The sequence below is a fragment of the Ambystoma mexicanum genome, chromosome 13 (genome assembly GCF_040938575.1).
Source record: "Ambystoma mexicanum isolate Mex_15411 chromosome 13, UKY_AmexF1_1, whole genome shotgun sequence".
Classification (NCBI taxonomy): domain Eukaryota; kingdom Metazoa; phylum Chordata; class Amphibia; order Caudata; family Ambystomatidae; genus Ambystoma; species Ambystoma mexicanum.
In genome coordinates this window covers 569,216,352-569,237,362 of record NC_090938.1, presented here as the reverse complement: position 1 = coordinate 569,237,362, position 21,011 = coordinate 569,216,352, and the positions used below count along the sequence as shown (strand labels likewise).

At 47.3% G+C, this 21,011-nt stretch overlaps 1 protein-coding gene across 1 annotated transcript in view; it reads right to left on the bottom strand.

Annotated features, from left to right (window-relative positions):
• Positions 1-21,011, bottom strand: part of SLC35B1 (solute carrier family 35 member B1) — a 215,977-nt gene that overhangs the window by 95,448 nt on the left and 99,518 nt on the right. The window contains exons 5-6 of the mRNA XM_069634378.1: positions 12,079-12,242; positions 11,495-11,621 (exon numbers count right to left, since the gene is read on the bottom strand). Of these exons, the coding sequence (XP_069490479.1) occupies positions 11,495-11,621; positions 12,079-12,242 (291 nt within the window). The remainder of the gene's footprint in view (positions 1-11,494; positions 11,622-12,078; positions 12,243-21,011) is intronic.

The window sequence follows — 21,011 nt, the reverse complement described above, 5'->3', positions numbered from 1 at the left end:
GACAAACACTTGATCTGTTTTTCTTAGCGGTCTGGTCTTGTCTACATAGTAGAGAACCGCCCTCCTCACATCTAGTGTGTGGAGTTTTACCTCAGCCGAGCTGTTGGGTTCCTGGAAGAAAGCCGGTAGCTCAATTGACTGGTTTAGTGAAATTTAGAGATGAATTTAGGGGAGAACCTAGAGCGAGTACGTAAAACCAGCCTTTCCTTGTGTACTACAAAGAAAGGATTCTGCACAGACAATGCTTGAATTTCACTCACTCTTCTTATGGAAGTGATAGCCACTAAGAAGGCGGTTTTGTAAGTCAGGTATTTTAGACTAGACTTGTGCATTTGCTCGAAAGGGGGTCTCATGAGCTTAGCAAGTACCACATTGAGATCCCATCCTGGCGGTGGGCTAGAAATAGGAGGGTGGAGTCTCTTTAATCCTTCCATGAATGCCTTGATGACCGGTACCTCCACCATGAAACTTCATTATGGGAAGTGGTGTAGGCTGATAAAGCCGCCAGGTGGACCTCTAAGGAGTTGAATACTAACCCTGCAACTAGGAAATGGAGCATATAAGTTAGAATGTGGGAAGGAGTACATTCTATGGGGTTGATTTGTTTAATCAAATTACGAATCTTCTCATTTTGTCAAAGTAACAGTGTCTAGTATTTGGTTTTCTTGATTCTTTCAATATATCCATGATCTCTGTGGCAGGTTAAGATGTCCGAAATCTATGACTTCAGGAGCCATGCTGCCAAGTTGATCGAGTGAGGCTGCGGGTGCACTGTTAGTACCTCGTGCTGAGTGAGTAGACTGTATGGGTACAGGAGTTTGATGGGATCGCACATCACCAGTTTGCACAGATGTGGATACCATGGTTGTCTTCACCACGTAGGAGCAACTAGGATAAGCGTCATCAGTTCCTTGTGGATCTTGTTCACCACCTTCCTCTTGAGAGGTGTTGGGGGGGGGGGGTCTAGCGTAAGCAAATTTCCCTGACAAGTTCATCCATTGGGCGTTCCCCTTGGAGCCTTGCTGGGGGAACCTGGACGCGAAGTCTGGGCATTGACTGTTTTCATTTTGTAGCGAATAAGTCTATTGTGGGGAAACCCCTTAGAGAGTCGAGGTGTTCTATGACTCGTTCGTGTAGAAGCCACTCGTGTTCCTCTGGTAGGGGATCCCTGCTCAATGAGTCTGCTAGAGAGTTTGAGTTCCCCTGGAACATGCTGGGACGATAAGAACATCTTCCGTTTTGAGTTCCCATTTCCAAATTTGCTGTGCAAGCCTGGACAGATTTGGTGAACATGTGCCCCCGTGTTTATTGATATAAAACATTGCTGTAGTGCAGTCCGTCAGGACTTGCACGGATTGGTTCTTTAAATGGGATAAGAATGCCCGAAGAGCTTTGAACACTGCCAGAAGTTCTAGCATATTGATGTGGTTTTAGGCCGCCATGCAGGACCACAGACCCTGAGCTGTGTGATTAAGGTAATGAGCGCCCCACCCCGTTAGAGAGGCGTCCGTCATGACAATTGACTCAATTTCTGGATCATAGAAGGATTTCCCCTTCAACAGATTTTCCCTTGTCCACCAGAGAAGATTTTGTACAAGTGTTGGCGAGATGACCACTATATCGTCCCACTGACCACTTGCCCGAGACTACTGTTTCGCCAACGACTCCTGCATGGCTCGCAGGCGCGTGAGGAACTAGGTAAATGCAAGATGCCATCATGCCTAGCAAACGCATAGCTTTGCGTACCCTTATCTGGTGGTCGGCCTGATAATGTGGTATTTGCAGTAACACATTTTAGACTCTTTCCTCTGACGGAAAGACCAACCCCTCTTGTGTGTTTGAGACAGCTCCTAGGAACTGTTTGGTAGTGCTTGGCACTAGGCTTGACTTTTTCTCGTGGATGGAGAAGCCCAACTGAAAGAGGAGGTTGATTGTCTGCAAATTAGGGGGGACTCCCCTGAAATGAGCCAGTCGTCCAAGTAAGGGTACACTGGGATTTCCTCCCTGCGTATGTGCACTGCCACCACTGCCAGTACCATTCTGAATACCCTTGGAGCAGAGGCTATTCAGAAGGGCAGCACTTTGAATTGGTAGTGCTGGTTCGCCATCTTGAAACGCAAGAATCTTCTATGCGCTGGGAACATTAAAATATGAAAATAGGCATCTTTCATATCCACTGTTGCCATGTAATCCCCTTTTTTAAGAGGATTACATTAGAGGGATTACCTCTTGTAGAGTAGTCATGCAGAACTTTTGTGGCTTGACATATTTGTTTGCAGGGCGCAAATCTAATACTGCGAGCATTGTTAGATCTTACTTTGGCACAAGGAAGTAAGTTGAATAAATACCCCCGTTTACCTGGTTGGCCGGGACGACTTTGATGGCGTCCTTTATTAGAAGAGTGGCTATCTCCTCGAGGAGGATACGCTGGCGTTCTCTTAAGTGGATCTTTTGTCGTGTGGGGTGGTCGTGGGTTCGTTTGAGGAGTTCGATACAGTGGCCGCCTGCTACTGTGGACAGCACCTATCTATCTGTGGCGATTCCCTGTCGTGCGTGAAGCGGGAAATGCGCTCTCCTACTGGAGAGGCATGGGAGGGCACCTGAAGCAAAACGTCACTGGAGTGCCACCTCTAGAGGGGTTGCCCCTTCCACGACCACCACCTGTGTTGTCCTCTAGGATAGCCCTGGGAGGACTGACTGATTTCCCCAGGAGGAAACTTGGTTGTGACTGTAATTGGACCCCCGTTGAAAACCTTGGCTGCAAAAACAGCAAAAATTGCCATTACCCCTTTGGCCGGGTTGCTTGTTGGTGAGTTAGCCCAACAATTTAAGTGTGTCGTACTCCTCTTTGGCTGTCTTAAGGGCGTCCGACGGCCTTACCGAAGAGCACATTGGATTCAATAGGCATGTTAATTAGTGTGGCCTGCGTTTCTGGCCTGAAACCCGATTGCTGCAGACACGCATGATGTTTGATAACAGTACCCTGAGCAATGATTCTTCCAGCATTGTCCGTCGTGTCAAGGTTATTCTTAAGTAAGCAGCTGACACTGCCCTCCTGTCTGCGGCCACCGCTGCTAACTGGGATTTCAGTGGTTCTGGGGCAGACGACAGAAGAGCCAACACTTCCTCCCATTTGTGGCAGTTATAAATGGCCAAAAGGGTAGCATTCTTTGCAATTCTGGTTTGGTAAACCACGGAGGAGGCGACTTTTCTACCCATGCTGTAAATCCTTTTCTTTCCTTGATGGGTGAGGACTCAGAGGAAGCAAGCGGAGGGGGGTGCCCGCTCTTTTCCTAGTTTTAGTTACAACTAATGAGTCTGGCTGCAGCTTCCCTCTAATATACAGTGGGTCTGAAGGTGTTCTACAAAGTCTTTATCCTCCTGCACTTCTTGGGTGTCAATTTGAAAGTGCTCTGCCGCCTTGGCTAGCACCTCATTAAGAAGGGGTTGGTTGTCAATAGGAGAATAACTATAGGAGGATACCGATCGATAGGTGAGTCTATCGGGTACATATTGGCCTCTGGTGCGCATCGTCCCCATAAGGGTCTGCTGCCTCCTCATCGTACTGAGGGTCAGCTGCCTCTACAATTGAGAGGTCCTCGTTTTTTCCGAGTCTGGGTCATAGAGCTCTAGGACTGTGCTACGCACTGGAGTTTCGGTACGAGCGAGACCTTTTAGAAGGGGGTTGCGAATGCTGAGCAGAAACTTGAGACCCAGCTGTGCTGTGGGGAGGGAGGTTGATTGGAAACTCTGGCAGTATGCAGGGTCTTTTTCGTGGAAATTGGCCATAAAAGACATTCTCCTCATGACCCTATATATGTCTTGTGAAGACCGTTCCGCTGAATTTGGGATTATCAAGGGTTGGGAAAGAAGTCCCAAGTCTTCATCGGTGGGAGGAATAACCCCAGATTTTTTAGGCCTAGTCTCTACAGGTTTGTCCTTATTAGGGATGGGCCTAGTTTCCTTAGGCTTCTTCTTCTCAGAGGTTTTTTCCCAATTAGGGCTTTTATCCCTATGAGGGGTCTTTGAGGACTTATGTACTGTTTCCTCCCCATACCCCCTGGCACCAAGAGCCGTGTGTAAGCGGCTGTTTGGGGCCTACTACCTGATTTGACGCCGAGCAGCAACTTTCGGGAGTGGGAAGGGCCGAAGCCTCGTCTGCGGACGACCGGCCTTCAGAGAGAGATTTGCACACAACACCCTCATCGTCTTTCGATGGTTGGGTCCTGTCGTGTGGCGATCTCGAACGAGAACGTCCAGAGGACAGGGACTCAACAGACCTTTGCCTAGGTGTCGTGCATTGTCGAAAACTCGACCCATGTGTCGAGTCTCGACTTGTGTTTAGTGGTGTGTGTGATTTTGATGCGCTTCCGCCGCCGGGTGTAATCCCCACAACATGGCTGCCGGCCTGTCCTCTGGGGTCGAGGGCCTGCACTTGGGTAGCCCAAACTACCCAGTCACCCTCCGAAACAGCGGCGTTGCTGCCATCACTGAAAGCGCCTTCTCCCTCCATGGCTTCGAGCTGCCTGGCGTAGCGGGCCCAGCATTTTGTGGACTGGTCCTTTAAAAGTCTTGGGCTTGAAGAGCCTACACACTCGAAAAGACGTTTCGCCATGGTCTCTTGGGAGACACAAGTTACAGACTAAACACTTGTCAACCTAAAGGAATTTACGATTGCACTTGGGGGAGAATTTAAATGTGGTCTTGTCCATAACTACAAACTATGACGACAGCTGGGCAAAAATAGTGTAGCAAAAGGGGCATATACATCCTAGAATGACCTCCCCCCCCCCCTCTCTCCCTACTGTCTGGCCCGGGACCCGGGGCGGTCTTCCAAGGCTGAATGGTCCGTCGCGGTAGTCCTTCGAAGGGCAGTTTCTTTGTCTTCACCAGCTTGATGTTTCGAATGTCGGTGAAGTAAAGGATAGAAAGAATGAACTATCGATAATTGAAATAAGTCAATGGCTTTACGCAGGAGAAAAAAAAACAATCTGAGGGACCTTGCCACGTGAGGGATCATGGGTACAGTGGACGTCACACTAGGGATAGTATTACTGACACGCCCTGTCGACGTCCCTTTTTGAGTTTCGATGTGATGTCACTTCCGCAACCCCTGGCATTTTGGTGAAATGACGTCCCTGAGTATAAGGTTCCACACACCTATCCATTGCAATGTAACAATCTATGCAGGTATGCTTGATAATGCAATAGAAGATGCACGATTGTAGCCTACTATGGAACTTAGAAGACAGAGTAAGACTATAAGAGTAGCAGGTCTATTGTGCTAGAAAATCCCATGACCCCTAGATCTTAAGGCGCCGCCTGTCTGCCACATCTAGAAGACGGTATAAGATAGCTAGTCTATTTGCGCTTAGTGGACTTTGAGGGTAGCATGTCTATAGTGCCAAAGAAGAGCATAGGAGTAGCTTGTCTTTCATACAGACAATCGGATCACACAGCGAGATCAAAGATAAGCTACATCTGAGCTTAAAGTATGCATAAATGCACCACTTTAGTGGACATCTGCCACAGGCTCTTCTTTCCATCCACACACTTCAGAATGCAGCTACGACTATGACAAATGCAATCTAGCTGGACATGTAACTGCTTCGCTCCTTACACCATACTTGCCTCAACACCTCATACAGTAAAATACAGTGGCAACCTATGACAAATTTCAGTCTAGCCGGTCACATATCAAGTCTCTTGCACTAGCACTCGGTCGTGTCCTCGCTCAGCACCCATCCGCATGCCCGACCTCTTGGGTTGCTTACCTGAGCCTAGCCGATCCACCCAAATCCTAATCTTGGCCAAATGCACACACGCACTCTAAGCCTTTTCTGAGAATTTTCCCATACCTGGACTTCAGTCCCCAAGGGTGTTACTACCACAAAACGCATTGAGGCCATACAAATGGCAAAAGCGGCTATATAAATGACAACTACTACTACACCCACCAGCCACTAGCTCACTAAAGCCTTTGTTTTCTCCTTAGGTGCGTGACCCTACCAGTTTCCAGTTTCACCTTCATGGATCCTGGATTCTCTGCATGGTTTGAGTATATAGTCCCAACCATGCTGAAAAAGCTTTATTTTTGTTGTTGGCCTCTGGTTTCCGCCAGGGTTTTGGCTATAACACCAAGCAAGCTCTGTTTTAGCTACCTCTTTTGCAAGGTCACAAACTGAGCTAGACTACTCAGCAAACTCATCCGCCCACATTTTTTCCTTCACAGCTAAAAATCCCAGGCACCTCCTTACAAACCAGCAAGAACCAAAACAGAGCTTGGCGGCTCCATATATTGGCTCCCTGTCATGCCGTTATCGGACTTCTCTTGGTGTGTCGTTAGAGCTCTTCAACTTTGCCCTTCACAATCGTTCTACAACATACAAAATACCTGGTGAGACGTTCTCCCTCTTTGCATGCAGGCTCATGGACAGTGCTCATCAATGCTGATGTATTTGCCTAATGTACAGTGTCTTTTACATGATAACCCCCAAGTTGTGATACAAAATGTTTGAGCCCGACTTCATATGTCCACTGGTATTTCTCCACATATCTCTCATTTACTGATGTTTTAAAAAGGGAAGAGGGCCTCTTAATGGGCTACCTGCTGCGTCATATGTCCTAGATCACGCGGGTGGCAAAGTGCTGTGAGTCTGAGGATTTTAGCCTCCCAAAGACCAGAGGGAAGCATGAAGTCAATGTTTCCTATCCAACACTTGTTAAGGATTTCAATCTGGCGACACACACCTTGGTCTCGGCCTAGTATGTAGCGCAAGACTGAGATGCCTTTCTCCTTATTTTATGCAGATTTAATCTGAGATGGTACACAGCTCGTATCACACCCCCTTTTTCAAATACCCCGGGTCACAATGGACCATGAACCAGGCTGGTTGGTGAAATGCAATATTTATTCATTTTAAAATTCAAAAGAAATCATACAATTTTTTATTTGGGGCAGCAATCACCAATGGGGTGATAATCACAATGAAAATGGAATCAAGACACTTGGTTACCCTTCTCCTGGAACATATATACAGAACAATTGAATAGGAGCACTTTTTGATTTAGGAAAGTTAGCACCCAAGTTAAGGTTTCCCTCTGCAACGTTCCCTCAACCCACAGATAATCGAATTCTGAGTGGACAGAAAGAAGCAGCAGGTAATCAGGAATAAGAGGCAGAAGAGAGAATAATAAACCCTTAACAAATGCCTAAAATAACACTCGGAAACGGCAGATGATTAATGTGTGGTTAATATACATATGTTTTATCACAATAGCATGTATGTTATATCACCGGCAATCAGAAGGCAATGGATCAGCAAAAGGCATACAATTCGAAAATGAGTGGAAAATTTGGAGCATGCTGCAGCCAACTGACACATGGAAAAACTTGCAATTTTCTCAATTCCCGCTTTAAATTACCCAAACGGTTTTTAATAAAAATGGGTGAAATACTGTGGATTTGAAGTGTGGTATATCACAGCGATATCATACAGTTGAAAATAGGTCTCTAGCTATGAAACTGGATGAGATATGCAAGATATACAAAACGGTCGATTTGAGTAAAATGAAGCCGTCAAATAGGAAAGGAAATCAGTTGTGACAAGAACAGTGTTACTTTAAACTAGAGTATTCAAACTAGATCACCAAAGATGGAGAGAGTAAGATCGAAGGTTGATTCGCCAGTTCAACCCGGTCACCCCAGCTCCCAACCCTGGCGGAAACCATTCCGATCACTCGAAATATGACTAATGGCTTAGGATTACACTAGACAAAATTGAAAAGAGATGGTGCTAGCACTTAGAATTATCCTCGCATTCTGTCCTTAAGTTTTAACAGTTTCAACAAGTTTTCGGGGTAAGATAGGATTGCTTAGAGAGAGGGATAAGGACAGAGGCATGACGGTGTCCGGTCAAATGGTCGAAAATAAAAGATCGAATGACCATTTGATCGAAAGTCAAATGGTCGAATTTTTTTATTCATTTATTTATATATTTTTTTAATTTTGTTTGGTAAAAAAAAATTAATCTAGAAAAAGGGGGTTTGGGAGGGAACCCCCCCCCCATTAAAAATAAAAAATAAATAAATAAAAAAAAATATTCGACCATTTGACCCTCGATCAAATGGCATTCGATCATTTGCTTTTCGACCAAATGACTGGTAACCAGGCATGACAAGATAGGCTATGTATTTCTAAGGGTAGGAATTATACTCTCAGTCCAATTTCTAGTTTGGGGATTTTTGGACAACCAACAGGGTCAGGTCACCACACGGCTGGCGCGCCTGGCAAAAGACAGCTGGGCAAGGTCTGGTCACCGGGTAGCGAACAGCTGGCCAATTCAGGTCACTGGATGGTAATTCTCCTGGCAAAGGACACCTGAATGGCAGGATTGCAGTGGACATGCAGGTAGTTGGCAGCAAGCCCGCCCGATTTCAGGATGCAAAAGGCACCACAGCTTTCCCCTTTTTAATGGGAGATTAGTGGGTTGATTCTGGATCAATGGCCCTGCTGAAAATAGGATCAGTAATGCTTAGGTCTTGTAGTTGGAATCAGCAAGATGGCTGGAGCAGATCAGGAACGCAACGCAGGAACTTCAGGAAGAGTGTGTGTGTGTGTGTGTGTGTGTGTGTGTAGTTCTGTCAGCTACTCTTTATATAGAGCATGGTGACATCACAGAATTATTGGTGGGCAGAACCAAGCTAGGCCTACCTCCAAGAAATGGATAGGACAATCAATGTTGGTTGCCTCCACGGGGAGGAGTCCCAGTTTATGAGGTTGCATTTTATGGAGGTAAAAAGCCATACCACAGTCCTTTTTGCCCAAAATCAGTCATAACCTAATTTACACCTCTATACATTTGTGGCATTTTAACAAATCACATAGGCAGTCCAATCCTCACTATTGTGGGACCTTGTTTCGCCCTTCTACCAGTTTTTTGCGCTTTTCAGGGAGAATCATATTAATTAAAATTCTATAACTTTACACATGTGTATAGATTATTAGGCATATCAGTGTTAAAATTTGCAATGGCATCATGGATACTTTCCTTATAATACCCAATTCTCTGCCATTCCTGTGAATGCTACAATGTCTTAATTTATAAACCACAAAAATCACATTTAAACTGACATTTTCAAATTTTTTGCAATGTCCTGCTGCAGAGATAAAAGTAACATTTTTATTAATAAATAGTCTTTGGAAACAAATGTCAGTATTGTTCTCCATGTATGGGCATGCCTTTCCAAGGCTACCCCCTCACCCCAGGTTGTCACAGAGATTTCCTTTGAACCTTCTGGTGGAAATCATGAGTGTGAATTTTCACTTCACACTTTAGTGTCCTAGAATTCTATTGTACGAGGCTGAAGCACAGACAACAGTCTGCCCAACCTAGCAATTATCAAATGTGTGATCAAGGAGTTTACTGTGGGGGTCCTTGGGTTGCTAGCATCCTCCCGACAGACCCGTTTGGCTGGTTCTCCCCCCCACAACCCATGTAGCCATTTCAGTTTGATTCAATTATATCTATTTTTGCTCTGAATTGGAAGAAAACCTGCTGAAAAGCACCATCTCATCCATGTATTGTCACAGCACAATCCCCTTTCACTTTTTTAGCTAAGGGCAGCGCCTTGTCCAACATGCCCTTTTAAACATATATTTTGCCAAAGCACATTTAACATGTGGTGACTGAAAGTTGCATTTTTCTTGCAAATCTGGTTTTTCTATCTAGATTCCCACATTGTTTTGCAGCCATAGTTTCTTGTACACAACAGTCTGTACAAGGCAAAGGTCCCCTGGAATTGACAAGTGCACAGAAAGCTATGATTTTCTTTTCAAGCAGTGATTTGTGACATTTCGTAGCACAATTTAAGTGCTTCCTGTGTAACTGAGGGAAAGCTTTTGTTGATTTCTCAGGTTTGGCTGGCACAGCCTGTCATTCAGGAATAAGGCTCTTTTCTGATGGAGCACAATGTGAATATGGCTGGGCGTGACAGGGTCTTTTTGATAAAAGCAGTTTTAATAAAACAGGGAAAATTGCATCATCGCAGCATCATTTTAGAGGTGACATTCCCTTTTTCAATGGGAATTTTGGGCTTGCAGCAAAGCAACTCTGTTTTTTTTCTCTTCATTTCTTTAAGACAAACAAGAACACACCCTAGTAGCCTTTCTCGGGGTACTTCCTGTTCCATCTTGCCCCATGGCGCTTGGAAAAACAGTGCAGCCATCTTTTTGTCGCTGCAAAACGTAGTTTTGAGGCACTGGTGCTTATTGGAGCAAGGGCAGCCAATTTGTTGTTTCTTCTAAAATGCAGCTTGGTTATGTGGAAATTCTGTTCAATGGGTCAATGTAGCCCACAAATTCAACGAGAACAGCAATCTTACAAGCCTCCATGTCTCTATTCAAAGACAACTTCTTGCAGCTTGGTCCTGTGCAGCATTACATAAGAGGCAGGAGCAGAGTTGCAACCCCACCCACACTCTTTGGCAGGGAGTCACACCAACCCCCACACATTGTGAACCAGGGACCCATTGTTGCAAAACAACCTGAAACATAAAGACCACTAAACAAAGACTTCCCAGGCTTATCTGATCTGAACCACTGGAAGACTGCTGCAGTGCCCACGAAACAGACCTAGATTCTAATCGGCGTCATCGTACCAGAGCTTCAGCTAACAATCTCTGGCATGGCATCATTTCAAATGGCTACAAATTCAGCCTATTCTTTTTTTCACCAGTATCATCAGCAACCAAACTAGAGACCATCTCCGCTGCTATCTTTACAAACTATTTTCTAAGTTTTAGCAGCTCTTGTTTGACTTCCCATTGCTGGAACAGAAAGAACTATTGTCTTTGCATCATATGCAGTTTACATCTAGTTACAATAAACATGGCGGTTATGGGACATCCTTGAACTTAAATTGATCAAGCAAGGTGTCTAGATTCACAGTTGATCCTGGATATTCCGATGACCCTGGCTAGTAGTAAGGTCACCCATCAAAGGCGAAAGGTTCTGAATTGTAAACTGTATTTCTGTTTTACTTCCTAACACAGCAGACAGATTTTTAGAATTAAAATAAAATAGTGTGAGGGTATTACCTTATTGAATGTGTTGATGTACTGTAACTCCAACAACCCTGCTCCCCTCTTAAGCGTTTAGCCTTCACTGCTCAGCCACGCTTACCACTAAGAGTTAGGTGGAACTAAGCGAAAATGCTGTTGCCTAGTGGTGGGTAGGTCTTTCCCGCACCCCGACCACGTAAGGAAACACATTTCAAGTTGCATGCTACTAACGGGCACACAGTTTATTACTTGCAGAGAGTAAATTATCTCTAACCAAAGGCTAATGGCGAGTGCACATTTTGAGGCCTGTCCTGAACGCAGGTTTATAAAAAAAACCTTTTAACAGGTTGAATGAAGACAAAGAAATACTTGTGTGGATCGCAGAGGATGATAGGCATAAGTACGTGGTGGGGAGGTAGGACAGGAAACTCACCTGCTCCCAGCATAAAGGTGGACCAGAGATTAATGTTCAGCATCATTTGGTTGGACCCGGTTTGGAAATGAGCCCGCATGTGATCCTGAGACACCCCCGTCAGGCCATCCAATGTCAGAGAAAGCAGCTGCACAGAGGAAAGGGGAAAACTATGGTCAGTAGGTGTCAGTTCCTTTTTTCGAACCAAGAGGTAACCATTCAGCTCACACCAATCACTGTCTATCGAAGCCTAACCACATGCTGCAAGAAACCTTTCAATTTCCAGTAGACTGAAGCAGAATGTGTTACCAGTACAGGGCAAAGTGTTGCATGTGCACATGTACAGAGGAAGAGCAACGCAGGGCCACAAAGTCCTTCAAATAAGGAGGTTCATTGCCATACATACAGAGGTAGGGGGAAAATTCCTCCCACACATACAAACACTGGAGGAAGGCATCTATGTGCCTCACACACTCAGGCACATAACACACTGCCACACTGTAGCACAGTGATGCACAGTGATGCACCAGAACCACAGTGAAGCACACAGCCGCAGACCCACCTCCCAAACAATGGCTTGGAGCCATCAGAAAACAGATACCCACCAAGAGAAGCTCTCCATAACCAAAATGATGATCATCTTCACTGGCTGCTCCCACCTTTTTCGGTCGGTACATGAAGAGTGCTACTCCAGAGACGATCAGCAACACACAAAGATACTTGGCCAATGGGTAGCGCTTTCTTAGGAGAGTGACCCCAAGAAGCATCACTGCAAAAGAGTAGGAGAGAGCGAAGACAATATAGCAAAGATAAATGCACGGAGAATCTTTTCAAGCGGGTGCGCACGACAGCGACAAACACTTTCTGCGGATGCAGTGGGATTTGATGAGAAGATGGATGCACACACAAACATTCCAAGCCTGATCCCAATGATTCGGGTGGTTCTCAGTTAAGGTGGGGTGAGGCAGGCCACAGAAGAGTAAACCAGACTGCAGGGGAGTCTTAGCAATGCATGCAATCCAATACAAACAAATGCATGAAATAGCGATGCAGGAAGGAGGACTGGATAGATAATTAATGGAGCTAGAAAATCTGCTGCCTGAAGAACTCTTTGAATGGTACAGCTCAAGACCCAGGAATCCCTTCATTCAACCAGCAAATGTGCACACAGTAGTCGCCACAACAACATCACCATACAATGGCGCAAAGAGGGGCACCAACTGCAGAAAGCACATTTTGAAAAGGAGGTAGTTATTAAACACCCAATCAACAGCTTGTAAAATATTGTGCTTTTTTGAGAAGGGATGTGTATGTATTTTTATTTCATTGTATTTTATTGAGATTTATATAGCACTTTTGCCAAAGCGCTGCACAAAAGGACTAACAAACAATGAAAATGCTGAGAAAGTCTTTACTTAAGAAAAATAAAGATGATTTTTAAAAATATTGCTAGGAAAGGAGAGGCACCAATATCAGGAGGAAGAGCATGTCAATGTTTAGCAGGTTTTTGCTTTTGTCAACTGGGGTCCTTCTACCACCTCCTCCTATTTGCCAAGCACCACTTCTAAATGTTCGCCTCATACAGCCTCCTAGATCTCTCCCCTTTCCACATCCTTATCTTCTCCTACTTCCACTTCGAGATACCCCTTCGCATGTTGGTCTTCTCCCATCACCTCCGAAGCTCCATTCAGCTACTCTCAATTTTCCTAGACCTACAACTTCTTTCAGGTCTCTCTCCACCTGTATTATCTTCTAGTCTACTTTCCAACCTTCTCTTGAACACACATGTCTCTCTGCAACATACTCACCATCCTAAACACCCAACCAGCCTGACTGGGGCTTTTTAGATTTGTAACACTTTCTGTAGGCCTGGGGTCTTGCAAGGCCTTGACCAGGGAGTAAATAGATAAAGGTCAGGGACTGGTTAGTTGTGATTAGGGTCACCCATTCTAAATTCATGTTCCAGAGGTTAATCCATGTCTTTAAAAGGCTGGTCTGACATTGTTAATTGTACCTTTAATTCTAGGACCAAGCCTGTATGTCTCTGAACACTTTGGAGTAGGTGTTCCCCGCTCACGTTGCAATTTGGTGAAGGGAAGTATAGGAAAGGCTGTCCTGTCACCTGTTATCTACAGCTGCATGTTCAGTAGGCTACAGGGAGGGGTCTGTAGTGTTACATTATTCATATGGCTTGGAGAACATTCTCACACTACTGGGAAGGGAATGGGGTAATAATTTATTTTAATTTACTCACTTTATATAGCGCCTTTATCCAAAGTACTCTGCATTTTATAAGGAATGCAACAAATAACTTGTGATATAAAAGAATACATATTAGATATAGCAGCCACAAGTGAAAATAGATGGTTTAGAGGAAACTAAACCACAAATCAAACATTAAGTGGACATGGACAAGAGGACAAAGCAACATTTCATAAATGCTGCTTTTTTGGGGGGTAGGGTGGTGGGCAGCACGAGTGACGGTCCATCGGAAGAGTGCAGGAGCAAAGATCAGAAAAGCATGAAAACAACAAGGAGCACATGGTGTGCGTCGAGCGGCAAGAAGAAACAGAGGAAGAACACAGAGTCCTAATTGGCTAATACAATGAGACTAGGTTACAAACGTTACAGGCAAGAGCTTGACCACACTTAAAAATAATACAGAGAAAGTAAAACGGAAAATAAAGAAAAAAGGTGGAATAAAAAGACCAGGAAACTGATTCAAGCATGGAGTTTCTAGCAAAGTAGTTAAGAGAGAAAAAAACAAACAGCCGCTTGTAAAACAGACAAACTGAACAAGGGAATAATTGGGCAACCTGACAGAGTGAGAAAAAGTAATTAAGAGGTGAAAGAACTGTGATTTGTAACAGTAATTTATAAGAATAGTAATTTATAAGAATAGTGTAAGATGTTGGATATTCCACATAGTGGAATGCAAGAGGTACGCATGAAAACCTTGGTGTGGGGAGGAAAAATCGTTTTCCCTGCAGGGCGAGGGGGGTATGACTCGGAGCAGTCTTGTGTCTTTGTCCCAGTGATAGGTACCCAGGGTTGCAAGTCCGAGGAGTCTTCCGGCCAGGTGCAACTGCAAGATGCAAGCCCAGTCGATGAAGAAATGTGGATTACAACAATGCAGACCTCTTCAGAACACTTCACAGGATGGTCGTGATCAAGGAAGCAGCGCCAGGATAGGAAAATCTCATGGCACAGCCATTTTAGGGCACTAGCCATGTTTAGTAGCCATACCCAGTAAACGCAAATGTGCACACCAAATAATTGCAAAAACAACGACAATGTAACTATTGCCACCAGTTTGTCTTTGGCGCATATTAAAGTAACCAAAAACCCCATGTGTAAAAAGCTAGGGCAATACAAAAGTATCCCCATTGCACTGCACTGTAGGGTTTTGTGTGCAATGTTAAAATACAAAACTTCAAGCGGGAAACAAAGTTTCCCAGTAGTGACAGTCTTAAGGACTGGTTCATTTCCCCATAACAAATTAGCAAAAAGGAAAGGGAAGGCAACCCTCCAAAAATTCAGGACAGGATCAAAAAGAGAAAAACAAATGGGGTTCCATAGAAAATTATAGATGGAAAGTGGCAAAAAGAAAATCGTTCCCAACACTGTGCACTCTTAGCAAAGAAACTGGAAAGAACTACATTTCAGTCTTTTTTGGGTTGAGCCAAATGAAATGAGAAGCCATCCAAGAACAAATGGATGATGGACAAGAAAATAGTGGTTGGTGAAATGTGCCCATGAAGGAGGGAAGTTAAGAAAATATGGCATTATCAGCATAGAAATGCTCTTTAAACCCAGAGTCCACAATTAGAGAAGTTAATCTGAATAGTATAGAGTGTAAAAAGGAGTGGACCAAGTACAGAAATGTGAGGCGCCCTGAAAGGGCATGGAATGGTTGTAGACAAGAAACTGTTAGGACTATATTTCTCTACTCTGGACTGGTGGACAGATGTATAGGAGGCCAACCTAGTTTAGTGACCGGGACAACTCCGATTTGTAGCCAAACCAGTTCAAGGTAGCTAGGGGAGTGTTCAAGACTAAATCTCAGGAAGGTGAGGGGGGGGGGGGGGGGTGGGGGGCGTGGCTTGATGGCTACGTGAGAGGACGTTCCTTGGAGGAGCTCCCGATGATCCGATCTTGATCCTGGGAAGAAGTGATGGTTTTCGGCGGACTTTCGAGCCCACGGTGCATCCAAGGGTGCATGAAAGTGGGGGGCACATCGTGAGTGCCCTCCCCACCAGCGAGACAGCATATCCACAGAACTAGACTTCGAAGAAGGTGGCGGTCGCGCAGTGGAAGGGCAGCACCCAAGATGGCCGCCTGTGGACAAAGGGCTATAAATGGTCCGTGGAGCTGAGGAAGACAAAGTTGGCTGGAGCGTGGGCAAGCCCAACCAGATAGACGCGTCGCATGCGCCTCTGGCTGGAGGCAAGAACATAAGTGCGAGCCCCCACTGAGGAGGCCCTGGATCCTGGCGGGCCAGCAGAGTGAACCCGAGTTCAGCGGAACCTTGCTGTGGAGGGGCCGGCGAGCGATCCCCTCAAGGCGCTCCGCAGCGCCGAAGATACAGTTGGGCGCGTGGGCCCAACCGACGCAGCAGAATGTCCTCCAAAGTGGTGCGACCCCGGATCAAACAGCCCACGATGGAGGCCTACGCTAGGTCGCCCTCGGGCGCGGAAGGGGGCAAGAGCAAAGAAGCCCCCACGGCGGCGACAGACCCACCGGGTACTATCCAGGAGGTGCTGGTAGCAATTGCCGACTTGAAGGTGGCTTGCGAGACGAAGTTGGGCCTGGCCATGAAAGAGCTGCAGGAGGGCCTAGACCTTAAGATCGGAGCGGTCCGAGAAGAGGTGAACCTGTTGCGCCAGGACGTGCGAACAATTGCGGAGCGCACTGGGGAACTGGAGAAGGAGTTGGCCCGACCACGGAGGCGTGCAATGCACACGCTAAGGAGCTTCATGCCCTCGTGCAACGAGTGGGCAATTTGGAGGACAGAGCAGAGCAGGCGGAGGGGCGCCCCAGGCGCAACAACATTCGCATGGTGGGTGTTCGAGGGAATGGAAGGATCGAACCCCACGGATTACGTTGAAACCATGCTCTTGCAGGAGATTACAGGCAGGGAGCTGACCCAGGGGTCCACGGTCGAAAGGGCACATAGGGCCCTGACCAGGAGACCGGCCCCAGGAGCCCCCCCCGCGGCCGCTGATCGCGAAGATCTTGAACTATCGTGACCGCGAAAAGATTCTCAAATTTTTCCAGAAAGGAGGTTCGATAGAAAGGGGGTCCGCGAAAATAACGGCGTATCCAGATTATACGCTGCTCGTAGAGCGGAGTCGAATGAACTTTGGAACGGTGAAAAGGAGGCTTAGAGAAGCAGGCCACCGCTACATATTGCTCTACCCCGCCAGGTTAAAGGTTTTTTATAAGAACAGATCCCTCTTTTTTGAGACGCCGACCGAAGCGATGGAGTGGTTGGATATGCAAGGTCGACCTCAGGAATCGGATGCCCAGACAGAAGCGGCTGGAGATAAGTAGCACGTTGCAGAGGCACCCGTGAGGCCATAGTTATGACATTGGGGCTGGAATATAGTACGATATTGTGCTTGTGGGGAGGAAGTCATGGTATCTGCCGGCGGGTCCCGTTGAATGCACGTCTCCTAAGTAGACGACTGGGAGCTCCTGGGGAGCACCCTCTGCACCCAATAGTAGTACACTTAGTTAGGTCACTGTTAGATTGGTGACACCCCGCAGGGTCCTCGGACACGAGAAGGGTCCAGACGTGGGTAGGCCTCAGATCCAGGGATGGAGCTGGGCTATTGTTGGGGGTTGGCGGGGAGGGGGGGGGGGAGTTGTGTGCAGTGGTGTGAAGTTGGGGAAGGGGGGGAGGGGGGTATTGTTCGTGAATAGAAGGGAGAGAGCCAGGGAACGACCCAACATGGGGAGCATTATGGGAAGGGATGGGATGGAGATAGTCCGACCGGATGGCATCGGGTAATCTCAGAATTGTGACCTGGAATGTACAGGGCCTTAACAGCTACCTGAAACGTAACAAAGTGATGTTGTACTTAAAGAGAATGCGCGTAGACATAGCCCTGCTGCAAGAGACCCACCTCACTAGGGAAAGGCTGGAGGTGGTCAGGAGGAAATGGAAGGGCAATGTTGTGGGGGCGGCGTACTCAGCGTATGCTAGAGGGGTCATTACTTGGGAGGCGCCTCATGTGCCGTTTCGGATGCTTGATTCTACGGTGGACCCGGAGGGTAGAATGGTGGTGGTAACGGGTCTTCTGGAAAACAGAGAAGTGCACATCATAAATTTGTACGCCCCCAATAACGACACAGCGGCTTACTTTAGGACCCTCTACGGTAAACTTGGCCCCTTGGCAGGGGGTATGGTAGTGTGGGGGGGGGGGGACTTTAACTGTACCGTGGATCCCAGAATGGACAGGTCCAAGGACAGGGCAGGGAAAACGGCACCGGCGGCTAAAGCGCTGGGTACCTTACTGAAAGACCTAGGCCTAGAGGATGCGTGGAGAAGGCTGCATCCCACAGATAGGCAGTATTCACACTACGCAGCGCCACATGATTTGCACACAAGGTTAGATTGCATGTTTGTAACAGCGAAGATAGTGAGAGACATAGAAGGAGCGGAATACAAGGCCCGAGTACTATCTGACCACTCGCCCTTGGTGGTAGACTGGAGACACCAGCCCCCAAGACCGCGGATCCCTACATGGAGACTCAGGACTGAGGCTTTGCAGGACGAGGGGTTTCGGGAGGGCCTGAGGGATGCCATCGAAGAATACTTTGATATAAATACGGGAAGCGTAAGCTCTGTGGGCACACTGTGGGAAGAGTTTAAGGTGGTGATGCGCGGGGTAGCCATTTCCCAAGCTAAGGGGCTACAGGGGGGTGTCGAAAGGGAACTCCAGGAGGTGGAAAAGGAGCTAGAGGATCTCACGCGATGCGAGAGCACCGCTCATGATAACAGAACCAAAGTAAAGGAGCTACAGTTGTCCTGCAGCGCACTCTGGGATAGACTATGCAGACTCAATTACAGAAAATATACAGAGAGGATACATGCAGGGGGAGACAAGCCGGGCAGACTGCTGGCCTGGCTGTATAAGAGTGAGACCCCCCGCTCGGTGATTAGTGAGATTAAGGATGAGAGAGGTTGCATATGCAACACCCAGAAAGAGGTAAATGAGGAATACCTTAAGTTCTACAGACACTTGTATGAGGACACGGGGGAGGATGTGTGTCAAGACATACTGGACACATTGGAGGACATAGAGCTGCCCACCTTGGATGATCTAGAACGCACCGAGTTAGACGCACCCGTCACCTCGGATGAGCTGGAGGTAGTGATTCAGAACTTGCCCACTTGCAAGGCGCCTGGTTCGGATGGGCTGCCCAGCGAGTTTTACAAAACATACAAGCAAGAGTTGCTTCAGCCACTGCTTGCCACTTTCAACAAGGCCTATGAGCAGGGGGAACTCCCATTGTCCCTCTGCGAGGCTGTAATCATCCCACTCTTGAAACCAGGCAAGCCGGCCGTGGAGTGTGGGTCTTACAGACCGTTGTCCATGCTTAACCAGGACAGCAAAATACTCACGGCGGTGCTGGCTAACAGACTGAAGAAGGTGATTAAGAAACTGATGCACCCAGATCAGACGGGATATGTTCCAGGCAGGAACATCACCGATAACCACAGGAGGCTACACCAAGGCATAGACCAAACTGAGGAAGACACGGGCAAGTTGGCTATAGTGTCGTTAGACGCGGTCAAGACCTTCGACTCAGTACAATGGCCCTGGCTGAAAGCGGTCCTGAAGGGGTACGGAATGGGACCTGGATACCTCAGATGGGTCCAGTTGTTTTATAGCACCCCGATGGCGAGAGTCAAGACAGGGTCCACAGTCTCAGATTCATGGCAGCTTTGCAGGGGGACCAGACGGGGATGCCCCTGGTCACCCATGCTATATATACTGGCATTAGAGCCGCTGGCAATATGCCTGCGACAACAATATGGGGAGGTGGGCATAAGCACTGTCAGTGGAGAGCATCTGATATCATTATATGCGGATGATATGCTCCTTTATTTGCGTTATCCAGAAGAAAACCTGCAGTACGTGCTAGAGGTAATAGAACGGTACGCCATCCTCTCGGGAATATCGGTGAACCCTGGAAAGTCTAGTCTGTTCCCTTTGGGCAGATATAGGAATGTCCCGGTACAGAGGCTGCCTGTCCTGCCAATACCATGGCAGCCCGTGACATTTAGGTATTTGGGAATAAATATTTACCACAAGGTCGAGGCAGAACACAAGCATAACACGGAAAAGGCGATAGAGGGGGGATCAGGTCTAGATTGCCCCTGACCATGATGGGGAGGACGGCTTTGCTCAAGATGGTGGTCCTGCCTAGACTCTTGCACTTTTTTGTAAACGTCCCGTTTTTGATACCTAGGAGCCTATTCGCGAAACTTCATAGCGTGTGTAGGGGTTTCGTGTGGGGCAGCTCTAGGAATAGGGTTGCTCTGTGGAAGCTCCAGAACCCATGTGACAGGGGGGGGGGATAGGCCTGCCTAATTTTGAACTCTATTACCTGGCGGGGCAGCTGCAGTACCTGGCCAGGGGCTTTCAGCTGAAGACTCAGCGGAAGCTAGGCTTCTGCATGGAGATACAGCCCCATACTTTCTGATGGAAGTGGTGTGGTTGTGCAGAGACAAACTGGTGAGCAAGGGGCGGCTACTGAGGCTGGGCTGGGAGATCTGGCACAGGAAATGGAAGATGGGGGGGACTCGGAGCCGTACTCTCAGCAGGCCCCGTTGGCGGCGCTGTGCGGGAGCGACTCTCAACTACTTGAAAAGGTTGGTAGATACTGGGAACAGGTAGGCCTGGCCACCCTCGGGGACATATGGCAGGAAGGGGAGGCAGTGGACTTTCAGAGGTTGCAGGAAGAGACGGGGGTACATGGTGGCCAATATATAACCTACACTAGGCTTGTGAAAAAGACTAGAGAAAGATGGCCTGAGACAGTGCTAGCGGAAGACCCTGACGCCTCCCTGGAAACCATGTATGATGTATCGTAGGGCGGGCGCAAAATATCGAGGATATACAAGCTCCTGCGAGTAAGGGCAGGGAAGGAGTTGCTTCAATTGAGACAAGATTGGGAGGAGGAGGTGGGAGGACCCATGACGGACGGGCAATGGGAACGGACCCAGAGGTATCACAAAAAGGTGTCCCGAAATGCGAGATTCCAACAGCTTCAATTGTACGTTACCCACAGGGCTTATTTAACCCCCGGGAAGATTGCAAAGTTTGGGGGACCAGCTACGCAGCAATGTCCCAGGTTTGGGGAGGTGAATGCTGGACTGCTACACATGTTTTGGGCTTGCTCGGAGGTGCACAGATTTTGGGACGAGGTCAAGACTAAACTGGCTGGTGGGGGGGTGGTGCTGGATGTGGAATCGGCCTGGTCATGCATGTTTGGGCTTTTCCCTAGACCCCGGCATTCAAAACAC